Source organism: Heterocephalus glaber, unplaced genomic scaffold (assembly GCF_053883595.1).
Source record: "Heterocephalus glaber isolate CG9 unplaced genomic scaffold, H.glaber_assembly_v1.0 deba00001504, whole genome shotgun sequence".
NCBI classification, from domain to species: Eukaryota; Metazoa; Chordata; class Mammalia; order Rodentia; family Bathyergidae; genus Heterocephalus; species Heterocephalus glaber.
The window spans coordinates 11,351,825-11,372,323 of NW_028258324.1; the positions used below are offsets into that span (position 1 = coordinate 11,351,825).

The 20,499-nt window shown below is 42.2% G+C and overlaps 1 protein-coding gene across 3 annotated transcripts in view; it reads left to right on the top strand.

The window, feature by feature from the left end:
• The window catches only part of Ephb1 (EPH receptor B1), a 442,009-nt gene that overhangs the window by 373,112 nt on the left and 48,398 nt on the right, over window positions 1-20,499 (top strand). For all 3 annotated transcript variants that reach the window (XM_004834274.4, XM_013070773.3, XM_013070768.3), the window contains exons 10-11: window positions 1,968-2,090; window positions 13,654-13,901. In XM_004834274.4, coding sequence (XP_004834331.2) covers window positions 1,968-2,090; window positions 13,654-13,901 — 371 coding nt within the window. The remainder of the gene's footprint in view (window positions 1-1,967; window positions 2,091-13,653; window positions 13,902-20,499) is intronic.

Below are 20,499 nucleotides of genomic sequence, written 5' to 3' on the forward strand. Positions count from 1 at the left end.
TTCTTAGGATCATCTCTCTGCTAAAATGCTTGTTTTTGAAGCCTTGCCTCAAGGGTTGTCTCTTAGGGACCCAAAGTGAGCCCAGGGAAGCCCGGAAATGACATCTGGGTTTCTGACACACTCTCAGTCTGGCTCCACTCTCTCTTGCTCTTCACTTGTTCTGCATAACATCTAAGGAAGACATGACATCTCATCTGTTTTCTCCTTTGTCCATTGATAATCTCTCTCTCTCCCTTTCCCTCTCCCTCTCCCTCTCTCTCTCCCCCTCTCTCTTTCCTCCTTTCTCCCTCCCTCCCTTCCCTCCCATCTCTGTTTCTCTGTCTCTGTCTCTCCCATACCCACACCCCCCATACCCACCCCTCAGGGAGTAGAATATTGTAGATAAAGGTAAGAATATTTCTATTTGCTTTGTCCAAATTTTAATTGTTGCATTCCAAAGTCAATGTCATCTAAAAATTTCCCAGGAACATTCTAAAATGATGTTAACCACACTAAACCCAATGCCTAGCATGCCAGGAGTGATTTCATTTAATGATTGGGAATAACTCATTAACTCATTTTCCAGAAATAGTCATGTTTTGTAACAGGATACTTGGTTCACTGGGTTTTAAAGGAATTCTCCCCTTAATTCTTTGCTGCATCTTCCTTCCTCCTTTGGATTATACTCTAGCATTTCCAGTCCTTGCCTGACAGGGTGACCGAGGCAACATTAGTTTAGGAGAGCCACCAGAATTTCTGGGTGGAAAATGTCAGAACTAGAGCATGTGTGGAGGTTGGGGAGAAGCCAGAGTAGAAGCTGCAAGGCAGAGCAGGGGTGAGTGTGGCCCTGAGGTGGAACGTGAGGTCCAGCCTCAGGCCAGGCTCCCAACCACTGCATATTGAGCAAGGTGGCCTTTTCAGACCCTTCTGCCCCTACTGACCTGACTTCATGGGTGACACAGCAGCAGTTGGCAGAGAAATCTGTCCTTCACAAGGTTACAATACTAGCCTTTGTCCTTTTCTTTCAGAGTCCCTGCCTTTCTCCTAGCCCTACTACTGTGAAAACAATTCTATACTTCACTTAATGACACATCAAACATGTTGAAAAATTATATAACGAAGGAATCCATTTGTTTCTAGGGTTCTATTTACCTTTTTTGTCTCCTCTCCTCTACTTTTTGAATGTATTTTTTCTGCAATGACAATTCTCTATTTTGTCCCCAAGCACACCTATCTATCTTGCCACTGTATACATCAGTGACAAGGTCTATATTCCTTCATGTATTTCTTTCTCATCTACCATTTTATTTGTTTTTCATACTTCAGTGTGTCTGAAGACATGGTGGTTCAATTACCATTTTGCTTTCATTTCACCTCATTTTTTTCAATGTAGACTTTGCTGTTTCATCTGTTATTATTTTTTTAAGCTTTTTTCTTCACAGTTTCTCTTCTGGTATACTGTCTTGGCACTTCTATCTTGAGAGTTTTCTAATGGGAATTTCTTTCTTTTTAGAAATCCATCCTCATCCCCCTTGTGGTGGTGGACCACAGCCATCGGTTATAACCTTAATAGTGGCCTTTACTCAGAAAAGTTGTCAAGTTGATAAATATTGATATCTACCCTTCCATTTCACCACCACTTTTCTGCTAATGCATTTGGTTGGCATCAATCAGCTTCCTTGCCTTCTGTGAGCACCCGATATGGGAACTGGTCCCGATCTGTCACTTATAAGTAATCTGTTCCACATTTCATCAAGAGCTCAGAAAGAGAAGAAAATATGGAGGAGAAGTAGAGGGCAGAGAACCAGGCTGGAGTGGCCCAGAGGGAAGGTGGGGAGGCCCAGCAAGACAAGGCAGGGCAGAGGAAGGCTGCAGCCTGATGTATAAGAGTCTTCCCAGGAACACGCCCAGTGCAGGGGATATCAGCAGTACTCACTGGCAGCTCTGTCCTCTCTGGGATGTTAACCCTGCTTATCTCCTCCAATAAGGCTCCCCAGGGATGAAGATCTACATTGACCCCTTCACTTATGAGGACCCCAACGAAGCTGTCCGGGAGTTTGCCAAGGAAATTGATGTATCTTTTGTGAAAATTGAAGAGGTCATCGGAGCAGGTACGGCTCTCCCCTCCCCTCGTCTCTGTCTTCTTGGTGTCAAGAGGTCTTCTGAGCCATCTAAGTGTTCTTTTTCAGCATCAGAAGTCATCCCATTGGGAAGAAAGCTTCGACCTTCTTTAACCTCAGCAGGCAAATCTGAACCATCTATGAGTGTGTAGTGCAGAGAGAGGGCATCAGAGTCTTTTGGGAACCTTGATTATCATTGCCAAACTTGGCTGGTGTTACAGAGAAATCAACTGTAGTTTTAGAAGTTTCAGGAATAGTTGTGGAAATGGGGCATGAAATTCAGATAAGGAGAAAGATACAGGGTACCTAGTCAAGAGGACATTGAAAGACATTTTTAAAAATTGGAAGCTGGATCTGGTGTCCCACTCACTGACAATGATACCTCAATGGCTTTGGATCAAGATTTCTTGCCATATTTTCAGTTCTCCTCTTTCTAAGTATGTGGATTTAAATCTAGACCATACATTGGAACAAAAACCCAGCCCAGCATAGACCTAATTGCTGAGATGTTCCCAGGAAATCATACCTAAAGTCTCATCTAGAACCCTCATCATTCTTTAATGGGTTGATGGTTGAGTAAATTTACTAATGGACTCAGCCTTATTAATGTAAATGAGATAAAATATCCCCAAATATTATTACTTTACAATCACTTTACTACCTCTTATGAATCTTTTTAAAGGGTGTGTTTGATTTGTGTCCCTTTCTTTACTTTTACTGTTTTCTACAACATCCTTTGTCTTTTCTGCCTCGGTTCTTATTAGCCATTGTCCAAGCTCTCATCACCAAAGTGCTGTGAAGAGGCATCTTCTTTTTAGCTCCTAGGTCTGAAGTGCTTTATTTATATCACTATTTGGAGAGTCATGTAGTGGCACCTTGCAATAATATTTTAACTCAATAAAATATGTTTAGTCCAGACTTACAGAAAGCCACTTCATATATCATCTTTAGGGGAAATGTCACCATCCTTCCACTCACTGCCTTTCTTAATGCACCGAGGGGTCAAAAAGTCATCTGTGAAATTGGAAATCGTATCTGAAAGCCTGGCCCATTAGCTCACCATTTTCATGCTCTGTTTTCCTTCCTGAAGAGCTTTGTCCTCTTTCAGCATCACTGTAACGGGCTCTGGGACTGTTCCTATCACAGCACACCACTGCCAACACCAGCCACTCTGGAGTTTCCAGCCTGCCAACCAGACTGATCCGCAAGTCTACATATACTTCCCAGAGTGTCATTAACCATGTTACAGAACCACAACTTCCACTTCTGGGCAGATAATTTTCTCCTCCTCCTTAGAAACTGACATATTTAAGGATTGTGCCTTGGAAGGCTAGGTACCAGATAAATTGGCTTACTCTTAGGGGCTCAGAGTTCTCTGGTAAACTTGAAAGAGTGTTGTAAAGGCAAGCTCTCAGTCCTGCACTCTTTTTGCCCATGTTATTAATTGTTGTTATGGCTTATGGTAATGGTGCTCATGATTTTAATGTTGTTATTTATGTTGTGTGCTTAGAGTGATATGTTCTGGACTGCATTTCATCTTAGAGAACACACATTAGCCCCCTCCTGCCTTTATCAGGGGAGGCGTAAAAAGCCTTCTCACTTTATGACCCTGCCAGGCAGTTACAGTTTGGGGTGAGCTCACCAACGGTTGGATGCCCATAAAGGGAAATTGATGGTCCTGCCCCATCTTCACCTTGCATTTTCTTACAGCACTTGTCAGCACAGCCATGTTTGTGCATTCTGCTGTCCCCTCCATGGCTCACATAGTCTTGTGGAGAGATGCATTTAGCAATTTATGTGGTACCCAGAAGCATGGTGTAAAGCCCTCTGCCCAGTTACTGCTGACTGCCTTCTACCAGAATCCCGCCTCCTTGTGATCCAGAACCATCCCATCTTAACTCACGGCCCATAACCAGATGCAGCTTTAACCTAAGACACTCCTGGGCAGAATCAGTCTTTCTCCAGTTCCTTTTCGCTCTATCACTCTCCCTTCCCCTCACCCTGCCTCACTCAGACTGGCTCCACACTGTGCTAAAAGAGTTGATGTGAAGGTCAAATAAAAACATTTTTTCCAAGGTAAGACTTATACAACATAATTGGCAAGGCTTCTTTTTTTTAGCCACTTGGAAGATTTGGAGAAGGAAGATTTGAAGCAGAGAGCAAAAATTTGGTTGCATTGTGCTAAATAAAATGAAAATAAGAATCAGAAGTCATTTTTCCTTCCTTCCTTCCTTCATTTCTTCCTTTCTTCTTTCTTTCCTTCCTCCTTTGCTTCCTTCCTACCTTTTTTCCTCTATTTCTTTCTTTCTCCCCTCCTTCTACCTTTCACTTCCTTCTTCCTTCTCTCCTTCTTTTCTTTCCTTTTTTCCTCAACAAGCTTTAGCTGGGTACTTCCCGCATACTGAAGCAGAGCTCTCTCCACCCAAGGTCTGATAGTCTCAGAGGGAAATGGGCAGGCCAGTAAAAGAAAATCATTCCCTCCATCTCCAGGGCACACATATACAAACAGCTGGGCCAGCACAGGCCAATGTTTCTCACCTTGTTCTGGGCAGTGCTAAAGGATCAAAAAACCTCCACAAAGATGACCTTTAGCCTGAGCGTTCAAGGATGAAAACTAGTAGGAAAAGGAAGTTTTCATGAAACACATTAGAAAGAATGAGACAGTGATAAAAGAGGAAAATTAAATGAATCAAGGAAGAAAACGATCGTAACCTTCCAGCAGGGCATGCAGGAGCCAGCCTGTGCTAAGGTAGCTCACAGGCTCCAAGTATGTGCATCTCTCTCTAGCCCCTGTTCGGTGGCATGTTGGTAGCTTGATGTCAGCTATGAAAGGAGTATTTACACCATGGGAATTGGCAAATGCTACAAATCATAGGTATGTGTTTGTTTCTTTCTTTGCTTCTTCCCCCCTTCTCCTCTGCCAAGGGGTAGGGGAAGTGGGAGGGGTAGGGGAAAGGAAAGAAGGGAAAGGAAAAAATATGAGAAAAGGAAAAGTGGGAACAAAGTCTTTGCTTCTTTGTTTTTTGGAAAGCTAACAGTTGAATTCTCACTTGCATGCCCCAGGTTATTTCAAAGAAGTTGTAGACGCCTGTGGCTACTCAATATGGAGCCAGAGGAGGGGGCTGTGCACTGCAGAAGGGATTACATTTAGAGTCCAGAAGATCCTTGTTCATTAAACATTATTTCTGTGCCTGTGACTGTGGTGGATTCTGGGAAAATATGCTCAATGCCTAACAACCCCTGTGGTGCAGGGGTTGTGGTTCAGTACAGACACACAGTGCCATTCAGTGAGTGGAGGAGAGAGACTGGGACCTCAGAAGAGGGGCCCAGGGGATATGCAGCCCTAGAGATGGTAGGAGAGGCTTGAGGGCAAGAAAGGACTTGGGCCAGAAAGACCTGAGTGGTCCATGAGGACATGGCAGCTTGGATGGGATGGAAACAAGCAGAAGAGAAGGCTGCTTGGGAGGTTTTTCTGTGGGTGAGTCTGGAGAATGAGAGACTGTGATAAGGACTTCATACTACAGAAAATAGGTTTCTGAGTAGGTTGGGTGATAGGATGAGTTTCAGGGAGCCGAATCTGATAAATGCTGTGTTTCAATTAAACTGGTAGAGGGTGAGGGCAGAGGGTGGGCAAATGCTTGGGAGCCTAGAAAACAGCAGTAGGGCTTTCCTTGGATGTAGGGAAGGGCTTTGAGATAGCTGATGCTGGGTGGGATTAAGGGTGTGAAGGCAGGCTGCATTGAAGTAACTTCACGTCCAAACGAATGTTTCCAACATGGTTAACAGAGTAATAGTGGGCTTGGAAATTGGTGGTGTATGGGATTGGTGGTGGGGAGAGGTGGCATGGAGGTTATGGCCAGAAGTAAGGGCATCAGCTAAGGCATCCTGACACCCAGAGTGTGGGGAGTGGCAGTTGTGTGTGTAAATGCTAATGAAACCAAATCAGAAAACTATGAGACTGAAGAATTGCATTAACTGCCAGCATTTCTCCTAAAGTTGTTGAGGATGTTGAACAAAGGAATAAAAATATAATTATGAGCTAGCTATGACACCATCCAAGAAAACTAAATAGTTAATCATTATTAATTACTTAATGTCTGTCTTTCCTCTCGATGCTTGGAGATCCATGAGTGTGAGAGAAGACATGGTTTTGTTAGTCTGGGACCTGGCCTAGTATGTGGCACTTAGTTGCTCAATTAAATATTTGTTGTATATGTGATAAAAATAGATCCTTAGGAAAAAAATACAACAAGGATAAAAATTTGGAGAAGTAGCTAGAATTTGGAGAATGAGGGGAGACTGAAGAGGTAGAGTGAGATCATGAATCATTTGGTGCACTGAAAGTGGCACACTGGAGTGGAGGAAAACCGACCTTTCCTCATCACCCTACAGATCATAGAGTCAACTGAAGTCTCTGTAAAGAAGAAAACAGGTCACTTGGTATCTTTAGATTATCAGTTTGTTGTTGCCATGGGTCTGCCTAAGAGAAGTCACCTTGTAGGACAGCTCCAATGCATTGCTTTATTTTGATCAATTGGATCAGTAGAATGACCCAGAGAATCAACTAGGGCTGTTATGTGTGATTTCTCTCTGCAGTATGAGTAATACTTATGTTATGCAGTATGCAACCTGTATAACCTGTATGGTACAGCATGAGCATGACTTTCCAGGGCATGAACACATTGAAACATAGAGATGTCATAGAAAGATGCAATCCAAGAGATGACATGCCAGCCCAATAGCTTAATTAAGAATACATTTTCTCCTCTGATTCTAGCAGTTACCAGTGCAGTATTTCTACTATAGCTGATCATAAGGGAGAAGGAGGCTTGCAGAGAGAGGGCTACATGAAGACAGGTGGAATGAGGGACTGTGTACTGAGTACAGATGGGAATAGGGTCACCAAGTGAGGCTAGCAAAGGCCCAGCATGCTTCTCTTTTGAAAAGAGGATGTGTTTCATTGGGGATGATTTGGCAGAATGGTTGCCTGCCGCCCTGAATTTCCAGAATGAACATAGGCCGCATGAGGGTAGCAGGAACAGTTTCCAGAAGAACAAGCCATGTGAAGGTCTCTAGAAATTATAATTACAGCAGCTAGCATGTACTGAACACTCACTGTATGCCTGGAACCACCCTCCATTCTCTCTCTACAAGCATTGTCTCATTTAATCCTCATAATACCGATGTGAATTAGAGCTTATGTTTCTGAGTGTGTGTGCGTGCATGTGTGTGTGCACGTGTGTTTAACTGCTCAGAAAATCAACTTTCATAGGATAGCTTGCTGAAGGCTGTGCTGCCAGCTGAGTTAATGACACAACTAGAGTTTAAACCTGGATACAGCTGATCTGGACCTTGTGAATGTAACCCCTACACTTGCTGCTTTGGTTACTGTGGAAAAGAGCAGCTAAACAGTCCTTCCTTCTGATAGTAAACTTAATCTAGCAGTTTGGAATTCCCAAGCCTCTTTGCTGGGAATTATGATATTGCCTTAGAACTCATTATTCCCATATGGTAGTGCTATAAAGACCATCCAACATTCCCTAGAGGGAGCACATTCACCTGGAATACACAGATCCCACTTTTGGTTTTTGTAATGTGACCAGTTCTTTGCCTAAAGAAGGAGAATCAGAACCAAAATATGTTGCAGTTTTAATTATGTGTTATGAACATAAGATGACTATATACATATATGTAAATATATGCACATATGTAATATATAGGTAAGCAGTTGTCTAACAACCTCAAAGAGTTACAAGAAAAGAGAAATTAATTTTGTCCTCACCCTCTGGATTCCACCTCATGTGCGTGCTTTAGTAGCCTTGTTTGGTGATGAACAGCTGAAGAACTCTGCTGCAAGGCTGAAGATAGCCATGATTGATTAGTAATGTCTGTCCTCTGTGCAAGGTCGCAAGGTGGTAGAACATGTTCCATGGACTTAGGATCACTGGTTTAGCTGTAACCTACTTATCTTTTATAGACTAAAGTGTTAAAAACTTGCTTGAAATCATTCTTTAATTCCTAGTTTAAATTTATTCTTTAAAAGTTCCGTAACTGGTGAAGCTGGAATTAGTAACTAGAAACTCTGCTTTCCTTTTTTTCCCTCCAAGACAGTTTGTGACTTCAAAATGCTGTTTTAAAAAAAAGAGCGCAATTGTATGTGTAGATTCATGCGGCACATAGCCAATAGCTACTGCCTGAAATACCTGCTAGCAGTTTGGATGTTTCATTTTCAAAAATTGAAATTCCTTCCTTCTGATTTTATATATAATAGTTGAGGCATTTAATGATGCTAAACCACTCTTTCTCTCTTCCTCATTTTGTCAAGGAAGGTGGGAAAGAGGTATTGGCAAGGAGCTGATTTTATAGGGAATAATTCCTCCAGCTGTGTGGGAGGACAGTTATACAAACTGGCTTCGGTACCCTCAGCTGACAGCCTTAGGGGCAGTGGTTCTCAAACTTGAGCGAGGCCTCAGAATCACCTGAAAACACTACATTAAAAGCCAGATCACAGATCTCTATCTACTAAGCTTCTGATCCAGCAGGTCTAGTGGGGCTCAGGAAGCTACATTTTCTAACAGGTTCCTAGCTGGTGCTGATGGGCAGGAACCATACCTTGAGAACTACTGCTGAGTGCCATTGGCCCCTACACTGGCTTGACATGACACTTGAGCTGGTCATAACCAAATGCTTTTTGGCTATGGGAGAGGACTCAGGATCAGTTGCCAAATTCCAGCCAGACCAAAATTAGGCTGGTTACATTTGCTGTCGGTAAGAATCTCCATGAACAGAATCAACCATAACTGCAACCCAGCAAAATCATTTCTTATAAGCATCTGTTTTCAATATAATGTTAATGCTTGATTTATTGAAATTATTTTTAGATATTATGCGTTTTTATTTAAAAAATGAAAGAAGATATGGCCATGGTATGGTGCTCATACAAAAGGAAAGATTTTTAAAGTTCAGATCATACCAAATCAAGGAACTATAAATCCAAGTTTGGGCCTGAATAACAGTAAAATTTCCAAAAAGCAGACATAGCTTCTTGAAGATAGTATATAAATCTAAAGTTAAAAATTACAGGTGATAGCAGTTGTTGGTTCTGTTTATCAGTAATGACAATACGCCCATTGACTCCCACCTCCCTGTAAGGCTGTGGAGAAGTGTCAGAGACCCCAGACTTTAGCATCCTAAATTTACCTGGAGTACCTTCCATGCCCAGGTACCTGGCAAAGAGACTTCCCCACCGCCTCTGACAAAAAGGCTCTTTTAAGTGTCTCAAGGCTGCAGAAACCTACTTTCCTTCCCTTATCCCTTCCATTACACACACTCCACACTACCTCTCTCAGTTTTGTCTTTTTTAAATCACCACCCACACGTGTCGTAGATCAGTTTGTCATTTACAAAACACTATCTCATACACTCCTTACAGTACCCACTTAGGAAGATGAGAGAATGTATCACTTCTTTTTTTGTGTCTAGTGATGAAAAAGCCAAGTCCTGGAAAAATAAAAAGCCCAGCCAAGATCAACTGACTCAGATGTGGTTTGGGGCAGGCAGAGGGCCTCCTCTTCTACTCACTTCCTGAGTTTCCCTCCCAGCTGCACTGAGCGGCCCCTAATTATACCAGGGAACACAGCCTCCCAATGAGGAGTAGGCATTAAGCGGCTCTTTTGCTGTTGCTACTTTGAAAACCTCCTGGCTTGGAGAATATGGGGTCTTTTCTTTGCTGGACAAGAAAGGAGCTAATTTTACACATTCACTATTCTTTATGGCACTGTCACTGCAGAGCAGATTTTTGAGAGCAGTGACACCATGACCACTGAAGTCACTGATTACAAAGCCCACCTCACCCTAACCAAAGAGAGCATGCTTTTATTGTATAATTTTTAAAGATCATAATTTATATATCCTGCAGAGGATATATAAAGCTAAGTACTAGAAGAACCACATTTGAGAACCAGTCAGCCGCAAAGATCAAATGATGAAATAACATTTAACAATTAGAAAAGTAATTTGATCTACAATGTACTGTGGAGATACCACTTTTCGCAGCCACATCTTCACTTTTTTCCTCGGTTCTTTTTTTCTTTTTCTCCCCTCATCTCAAGGAGACTCATGCTGTTCCAGGCCCTGTACCATGTCGACAGCAGTATGCAAGCTCTGCTTTCAAAATCATTCAGAGACATTTCCATTACTTGTGGGTTTAGGCAGTTTATAAAACAATTTCCAAAATCCATTTGAAATATGCTTGGGTGGCTTAGACTGCGAAGTTCTCAGTCTAACTGCACCTCAGAGTCACTGGAGCAGCTAGGCCTGGCTTCATATGACTGCAAGGAGCCCATGTTCAGAAAGACCTATGCTTAGTTTAATGTTCTGCTGTCTCATAATTTTGAATGAGGAATTCTGCATTTTCATTTTGCACCAGGCACTGGAAATTATGTAGCCAATCCTGCAGGCAGTTTTTGAATATGTCAATGCCCTGGCTGTACCCAGACCAATTAATCAGTATCTCCCATTGAGACCCAGGCCACTGTACTCTGTAAGAGTCCTCCAGTGAGTGCAGGGGCTGTAAACTTTGAGAATCACTACTGGAGAACAGAGTTTCTCAACTGGGGTGTTTGTATGTGTGTTGTAGGGGACAAAAGATTCATCTGGATTATTTTCCAAACTCTATACACTGATGTGCACAAATAATTCTGACACCTAAATATTTTGATTCTACTTGACTCCCAGACAGAAACTTTAGATGAATGATGTCTATGAACCAGTCCCGCTTCTGTTTTACTCTTCCTTGGATACTGAATTTCTGTGAAAGTCACTATGTCGGGTCTGTGTGGACCTAATAATTGGGGTCTGATAATTTCTGGATTGAAACTTCCTATCCAGAGGTAGAATGCAGGAAAGGAAGTGGGCATGGACCACCACCTTGGCTCTGATTTATAGCTGTATGTTTTGGGGCATGTTTTCTGTATGCCTCCTTATTAATGTCCTTGTTGGTAAAATGGACATAATAATAACCAAGTTGTAGGAGTATGCTGGGGATTGAATGAGATAAGACATGCAGAGTGCCTAGCACATAGTAGGTGGTCAGTAAGTAAATATTTGTGTGCCATCTCCTCCAAGAAGAAATATTAATATACCTTTCCCACATCTCTCAACTACATTATATCTTTTTCCTGAAAGAAAACAGAATTCATTATGGCAATAAGGAAGAGATACTAACCAATATTATTTAATTAACATACTTATCAAGCATGCAATTTGTATCCATCCAGTCACAGTTATCAAAAATCTATTAGGTAAATGTGCCATGCAGATACATATACATATACTTACAGAAACATATATATATATATATATACACACACACATACATATATATATACACATATACACATTTATACATACATACATGCATATATATGCACATATAGACATGCCTTATCTGACAGATCCCTCTTGCTCTACTTTTCCTTAAATGTTATGCATTTTTAACTACCCAAGTAAGGCTTATTTTAACAACTGTAACAGAATGAGAATAACTAAATTAAGTTTACTAATCTTTACTTCTCACTCCCATTCCCACCCTTTCAGTGTAACCATTTTTAAAAATAATTTGAAGTTAAAAATAAGTTTGATTTGGAGTTTTCATAATTTTTCTTTTGCGCACACACACACACACATTCCATATGGGCACATGCTGCATGTCACATTCTATAACTTCCTTCTTTTCTTCATTTCAGAATAGAATGTGCATATATTTTGAGTCAATACCTTTTAGTAATCTATTAGCTTCAGTAGCCCATGGAATTCCAGAAGTGGGTGTACTGCTTTCCAACCATTCCTTGTACAGTCATTCAGTGTCTGTCTATAGAAGGTGCTGCTGCTATGGATATTCTTTTACATACTATATTCACCTTATTTTGGATAAAGCAGAGCAAAGATTCAATCGTTTATAGCCCAAGAATGGACAAAGCAAAGGCCAAATAAATAATAATGCATGTGATATGCCATCTTTCATTGACATGCCTGCCACATAACAGGCACTCTGGTGGCTGTGCAAACTACGAATTTGAAAGAGTTTCTGTCTGACCTCAAGCAATTCCTCCTAGCAGCATATATTTCAATGTCAAAACCAATGATGAAAATGATATCTGTCTTAGTATTGGGTCTAGTTTGAAATCTTCCTTATGGTGCTTAAGCCAGCCTTTCCTCCAACTCCATGTTCTGTCAAGTTCAGTAGACTCTGGGGCAATTTTGCATAAAGTCTTTTTGTGCAGCTTTCTTCTAGTCTTTTCTGCAGCCGAAAACAAAAGGAACTCCCAACTAATTCACAGAGGCAGTGTTCACTTGCCTTTCTAATGTGACCAGTAATGTCTCTGATTGCTCACAGCTTGCTCCATCATTTGCTACCAGAAGCTGAAAGTGAAAAAGAAAGTTTTCCCAGCAGAAAACCCTCTTCCTCCTGACAGGCCTTTGACACACATTTAAGTGTTGCACTTACAAGCAGATATTTAACTGCTTCACATGAAAGAACTGGAAGTTGCAAAACCCAGTGAAATCATGAAATAACTTTTGAAAGCATATTAAGCAGGATTCAACAGATTTTTTAAAGAAGCTATGAAATAGTGTCATCAGAATTGTTTTCTCTTTTAGTGATTTTACTGCAAAAGTGTTTAAATGCTGCAGCAACCATGGAAGTGTACAGCTTGCACCCACTTGGGAAAATAACTTTCTGTTCAGCTGCCAGGAGTGCAGTTAGCCAACGGCCTCCAGGTGTAGCACCATTGGGGTCTTCTTGAGCTTTTCTACACAAATCAAGCTCTCCCAGGCAGCCCCTGGCCAGATACTGGGCCTGGCAACAGTGTTAGGTCCTGGTTACTTCAGGAACTGGAGCTCTTTGCTTTGGAGATCCCAGTTAGGTTGGCTAAGACTGCCAAGTCTTCATGGCCCACATCTTCATTGTGATTGGAAACTCTCCCTGCCCAGTCCTGCTTTCTTCCCCTTTCATGGCTCTCTGGTAAGCCTCTCCTTTTTGTAATTTGTTAGTGTCTGTCTGCTCTCTGGAGAACCCAAGAGACACAAGCACTTCTATAGCAATGTAGGAACATAAATAGTGTACATCTTGTTCAGAGGGTTAAAGTACCCAAACATATGCCTCATCCCCTGGATGAGCCTCTTCCATCAGGCTCTGCCAAAAATAAATTATGATTCTACTAAAGTGAAACTGACCATTACATTTCAATTATTCCACTGGAACACACATGAAAAATTAAATGTGGGAAAACTCATGAGTATTCAGAAATTCTTCTTAGTTACTAAACTATTTCTTAGAAATGATGTAAGGGGTGTATTTTAGTATTCTTTTTGTGTTTTGCATGAACTGATTAGAGCCAAGACATCCTAGTTACAATGACAGAATACCATTTCAATCTCTGTCACTTTAATCACAATTCCACCTTGAGCACCATTGTTCCTGATAAGATGCTTCCCCTTGTGGTTCCACAGATTGAGAAGGAAGAGGATACTAATTGCATTCTTGCGGTTGCAGGAGAGTTTGGAGAGGTATACAAGGGGCGTTTGAAACTGCCAGGCAAGAGGGAAATCTACGTGGCCATCAAGACCCTGAAGGCTGGGTACTCAGAGAAGCAGCGTCGGGATTTTCTGAGTGAGGCAAGCATCATGGGCCAATTTGATCATCCCAACATTATTCGCTTGGAGGGTGTTGTCACCAAGAGTCGGCCGGTCATGATCATCACAGAGTTCATGGAGAATGGTGCTTTGGATTCTTTCCTCAGGGTAAGAGCAACTGTGGGGCATGTAGGATGTAATTTGACCTTGTTGGATGCAGAACAGTGGTTGCTGGGGAGAAGTAACCTGTGAGGATAATCTACCTTTCAAGAATCCACTGGTCAAATGTGAGTGGATGTTGGAGACATTGACAACAATAGCAGAGATTTGTTGCTATAAAAAGAAAACAAAGATGAGCTTGTAGACTCCCAGAGAAGGTAGCATAGAAGAGGGCTCAAAAAATGCTGTTGTGTGAATAAAATGAGCAGGACAAACAATGGCCATTGACATCTGCATGAATCACAGAGACTGAAGAGACTCTGGATGACTTCACAGCTCATGCAGATGCCAGTGCTTGCTCTGCCTTTCTCCAGTACAGCTGCCCCTCTAGCCAGCTGTCTTCATTGACAGTTCAGAGATAAAATAAGTTGCCCTTTTCTGATGCCTGGGCCACCTTCCCTCCAAGGAGGCATTTCTGGGCAGGAAAAGGGAAGACTTCTCAGAAGTTTTTCCCTACATTGATGAAAAATTGGCTCTCAGCCAACCTGCAGCAGAGGTAGGAGGTAGCTAAATGCCTTTTAATTGGAAAACTTGTAAAAAAAATCCTTATCAGAACATACCCCAGTGAGGCCAGGCTCATGATACAGCCATTTTTGTTTCTCTGGGATATCACAGAGCCATACAGAGGAGTGACAGAGAATGGCCAAAGTGCTGCTGTCTGGGGAGTGAAAGCTGAGTCTTTGCTGGAGTGCACGATGAGGCTTAGAGGGAACAGCTGGGAGCCTGAGAGTAAAGGATACCCAGGAGTGGCACCCAAGAAATGGTGGAAACTTCTGAGGCAGAACTTCAGGGTGATACTCAGGAACAGGCTCCACATATCGCCAAAGCCACAAAGCAATAACTGTGGCTGCTGATCAAAGGGCCATTCCTTCCTCAGTCATTCAAACATTAATGGTGTGACTGCTCTGGCGAGACCCATGCTAGAAGCTGAAACATTACTATAATGCTGTGTAACAAATCACCCCAAGACTTTAGTGGTTTAGTGCAACAATAACAATTTATTTTGTCCATAAACCTGCAATTGAGGCAGGGATTTGAGGGAGGATTGCATCTCTGTTCCTTGTGGAGTCAGCTGGAGTAGCATCAGGTAAGTGCTGGCGCTCACACTTACCTGAACGCTCATTCACTTGTCTAAATGGCAATTAATGTGATATCAGGTAGCACATTTCATGTGTCCTTCTTGGGCTTCCTTAGATTAAGCTGACTTTTAAGAGCAAGCATCCCAAGAGGATAAGGAGAAAGCTGATTTGCCTTTGTGATCTAGCTTTAGAGGTCACATGGCATAATTCCTACCACAGGGACAGGCATGCCCAGATTCAAGGGGAGAAAACATTCCCCATGTTTTGACAGGGAGACAGAAACCCTGTATCTTCTTATACTTAAGAGATGGAAGATCTTGTTATGTCCATCTCACAGAATGCAACCTGCCATGGCTTAGCACCTACCAGGAGGACCTGAGTCCCCAAAGCTTCTAGCTATCATCTGCTTATGTTATGTTTTTTGTCTTCATGAGTGGAGTACAGAGACATCAGAAAGAAGGACTTAAATCTTCCTGGGAAGTCAAGGAAGGAGTCAAACAAAAGGGAGAATTTCTCTGATGTTGGAGGATGAGAAATTGCCAGATAGGTGGGGAAGTAGGCAGGCAAACTGACGGAATCATGGAATAGTGTGTACAGCAGCCAAAGCACAGCCTATTTTGTAATCTACCAGCAGCTGTGTGGAGGCTCCAGGGCACAGAAACAAAGTTTAGGGGCTGCAGTGTGGAAGCGAAGCTAGAGGCCTCAGCTAGAAGCTCCATTTGCCACTACTGAAGCTACCTTTGTAGGGTAGCTCATGTTTGTTGTCTAGTCTGGGTCATTAGGCAGTAATGGCTTTAGTTTTGGGAAAAAGGGGTCGGGGACAACTGATGCAGAATAGAGAGCCCATGTACTTTGTCTAGTGCAGCTTGCTTGAGGGTACTAAGACTTTTATTTATAAATCTGAGTACTAGCGTAATGAGCTCCTGGTAAATGCTAGCTGAATGAAAATCATGCACAATTATTCCTGAAACAAAATTTTATGGTGTGGCAGGAGAGATCTAGTGGTCCTGTGTGTACATGATATCTCAGTCTTGTAGTCACATCACAGCAAGGTATGGCACATGTTTTCCTGGGAGCCTCCATTTGTGATCAAAGATCTCACAAAGACAATCAGATAAATGTTAATAGAAGGCAATGTTAGAAGAAATAGTATTTTCTGGACCAGCCTTAAGACCTTTTCTGGAGTCATTTATTTTCTGCCAGTCACCTGACTGTACTTCAGAGAAAGTCACTGCATGATTCAGGGACTATGATTATACTCCCACCCTGGAACATGCAGGGAACAGGGAGATTCATTCTCTGGAGCCTGCAAAAAATTAAAACCATATACCTCAGCTCCTCCCAGGACCTGTTTCCACCTAGGGCCCAGGACACAGAGGCACATTGGGCACCAATGTTTGTCATGATGACGAGGTCAGGTGTGCAGCGGAAGAAAACCTAGGGGCCAGAGAGGAGCCCAGAAAAACAGGAGAGGACACAACAAGAAGGAGGTGGCAAGAGCAGGCAGTACCAGGAGCAGAGGGGAAACGAAGCGTTTCTGACTGTTCACACCACATGGAGGCAGACAATCTATAAATCTAATTTCAGCCTTACCACCGAACCCTGGAGCATAGCAACATCAATTGATGTATCTGCTGCTTGATAAAATTGAAAAAATAGGTCATCAGTTCAGTTCTACAGGGTTCATCTTCTGGGAAGGAGGATAATTTTAGGATCACCATTCAGGGGAGAAAGGAAAGGGGTTAGTTCTCAATTTATGCATCTGTTTCCTCTCTTCCAATTCCTGAACATGGGAGCTTTGGATACTGGCCACAGCTCTAGCCATGTCAGGGCATCAGGAATACGGTCAGCACATCAGACATAGATTCTCACCATTCCTCTCTCATTGCAGGACTTAGAACTCCTCACAGGCCAGAAGGATCAAAAACACTGTTATTCTTTAAACACACACTTAGTAGGTAGTTCATAAGTATTTTTTTCAATGACTGAGGCATGGGTGCATAGCATACAAGTCCATAACTAAATTTTTTCTTCTTCACACTCAAATCCAAGGGGTTCAATACGGGGCTTTTCCCTGATCTTGGGAACAATTCTCAAGGTCCTGATCAATGTCCTGTACCTTAGCTAAGAAGGCTGCCATGTTCCATAAGGCATTCTTTCCTAAAGTACAACCTTGTGGTTGCTGCTGGTTCATTCATAGATGGTTGTAACTGAAAGAGTCTTGGAAGTCACTGAATGATGTCAGATGGAGTCATTCTCATCAGGGAAGCTCATTCACAGTCTGAAGTTAGAAGACAGAAGCCCAGATGTCAAGTGGAGAACACCAGATTAGAAGCCCTAAGACCAATGTGCTGCCTTGGGTTCTGCTGAGTCACCTTGTGGCCTGGAGCAAGTCTGTTAACTTAATTTTCCAATCTATAAACTAAAGGCATTGAGCTGGATGAGATTGAAAGTTCTCTTTCAGTTTTTAAAAAAATCTATGATTCATTCTCTTCAAACAAATCAAATAAGGGTTTCATTTCCTGAAGTGGATTTGTCAATAAAAGTTGAAATACCTAAATCCTTCCTGTCTAATATAAGGGCCAGCAAGTGGCTTCAGTGCATTTGCAGAAATGCAATTTCAGCAGAAAGCACTTCATGAAGGGAAGAAAGTTTAAATCACTTCACCCAGGCCTGTGTTTCTCCTCTGTGCTGTTGTTGCCAGGTGCTCAGCATGCAGTCAGATTTTTCCCAAAGTCATTGAAGATTCTTCATTGTTGGTATTTTTCTGTCTTCCTTACTTTGTAGGTGGATGTTCATATCTGCAGAAGTTCTTCTTGGAGAGTTATACTGATGAACTGAGCATAAAAAGCAACTGAACATGTCAGAAAATCTCAATATATTTATATCATTAGGTTTTACCAAGATTATGAACTCAACAGACAGGGTCCTGTCCATGGTGATTTACATTTCTCCTGAGGACCCTAAGGAAAATGTGCTGCATGGTCCCATTGCAAAGCCCATATCTTCCAGGGGACAAGATACTGGACAAGAGTTAGAAGGCCAGATAAGAGTAGCATCACTAGTCAATTGGACCCCTTCTTCCTGCAATACTTATACATAGCCTTGTTCTCCACATAGCTTTCAAGGCAGCCATTACCAGTTGGTCCAAGATGAGATGTTAGTGGAGAAGCAATTTGCCAGTCTGGATTTATATTCGTGTTATAACTCAAAATTACACAATGATTTAAAACTGATCACTTAAACTTTCCAGACTTCCATTATCTTGTCTATGAAAATTTATAATATATAATATGTAATAAAATATTATATAATTTTATTAATATTTTATTATTGTAATATAATAATTATATAATATAATATTCCCTGTCTTGCCACCCAGAAATCAAGTAATGGAAGAAATCAGTGTTTGTTAATTAATTGATCCAAACTTCAGTCCTATATCATTAAGTCTTGATCATCCACTACTATAGTTGAGTGGGTGGGTGGGGCTGTTATAGATGTCTGCCTATTACCTGTTGAGCTCATAGTGCACTGTAAACTGGATTCTCCAAGGGTAATGGCTCTAGGACATCTCCCATCACACCATGGAAGCCTTGAGGAACCCAGAGCTCTGGTCCCAGCTATCCTCAGTCCCTCTCACCCTGTACATTTGAGGTACAGGGAAGAGCTGCCTTGGAGGACACTGTGGCCTTGCTGATAGAAGAGTCGTCATTGTCATCTTAGTATCCACAGGTGCTGGGTGAAGTGTTTCACACGTTATCCCAGTTGACCTCATCAAAACCCTATGAAGACTGGACATGTGGTTATAGTTGTGGAAATCTCTGCTCTGGAGGTTACATAATCTGATCAGGCTCATGAAGCCAGTGTCTGACAGAGCCTGACTCCAACTGGGCCTGTTTGACTCCAGAGTCCAGAATTTTAACCACTTCTTAGCTCTGTTGACCCTAGAAACTGAATTTTGAAACAAATAAGTTAATAAAACCAGTCTAGGAAGACTTCAATGATTGTGGAGAAATATACACACATTACACCACGTGCTTTCAACATTGCTCTTTGCAAAATTGTTTATAGCCGCTACCAGTGCCCTCCCCAAAATGTCAGCTTCTTTAGGGAGACATTCATTTTTAACCACAGTGACACTTAAGAAGAGGAAATAACAAACTGAATTGAAAAAACTCAACCTGTGAGACTTGCAGCTGAAATATATTTTTGCAATCTACAGAAGTTCCCTGACAACTTTTGTAAGGGGCAAATCCCCAGAGACCTACTTGGAGAAACACAGGGTGCTGGCAAGAGGCTGGCTAACTTCTTGAGAAGGTGTTGATTGCAGTTCACTAGTGAGAAAGAGAATTCACATCACTCACTGCACATCCAGCTTTCACAGATGGGCAACATGTGCTGAAAACCAGGCAGTTTCCAAAAACAGTTCTGCACTTGTTTTTGGAACCGGTTAGAAGGAATCATTACAGAGGAAGCATTCTGGGTGGGTTGGGAGGTGGTTAAGATTTGAGGTAGAAGCAGCCTGGGGTGTAGAGTGGGTCAAACTCAGCATGTTTGAAGGCTCTCCCTCTGGCAGGGACTGCAGAACAAGGAGGAAGTATCCATTTCCTTCACTCCTTCAACTGATCAAGGGCATGGCCCCCAAAGAGATGGAACCAGTTTGCAATCTTGTATGAGAAACAGAGTCAACAATTCATACTGTCATTGAAAGGCTTCTTTATTGTTAGTGTTTGCTATAATAAACACGTATGTTTATAACAAGTCTTTTATGATTCCTCCTTATTTTTTGCATAGAAATATATTTTGCATAACCATGTGTATAAATGACATGTCTGCACTTACTTATATTGAGATAACATATACAAATGCATTGTGTAACATCTCATGTTAATAGGTGCTCCATGAATGGGAGGGCCTCCCACTGTTATGCTTCCTGTCTTCCACATGAAGCTGCTGCAACAGAGGGTGTGGCTGGCTTGCCCAGTGCCTGTGCTCAGCAGTAACTGACTATACCTGAGGTGTTCTGCCTCCTGGCATTCCAGTGTCTGGGTCATGCTCTACTTGGGGAAACAACCCATGGTTCTTTGGGGAGCAGCTAGAGTTGGGCTAAATGGGAAAATATATTCTTGACAGAGTGACCCAGGGTCCACGTATTTAACCACTTTGTGCAGAGCCAAGACCCAAGAGGATTGAGGTGGAGGAGGAAGATGTAAATTTTTTTTGTTGAAGAGTTTGTCCAACCAAGGATAGGGCATCCACACAAGAAGCTGTCAATCCAACAGTGACTGCAGAGTAGGCAGCACTGCAGGCTGGTGTGAGGAAGAACAGAAGCAGCTCCCACTTGCTAGCAGAGTCCCATGTGCCAGACCCTGTTTGTGAGTTTCCATGCAACTGGTCTCTATGAAATAGGTGTGGTTATCCCAATGGAAAGGATGAGAGCCCTGAAACTACCCAAGGAAAGTCCT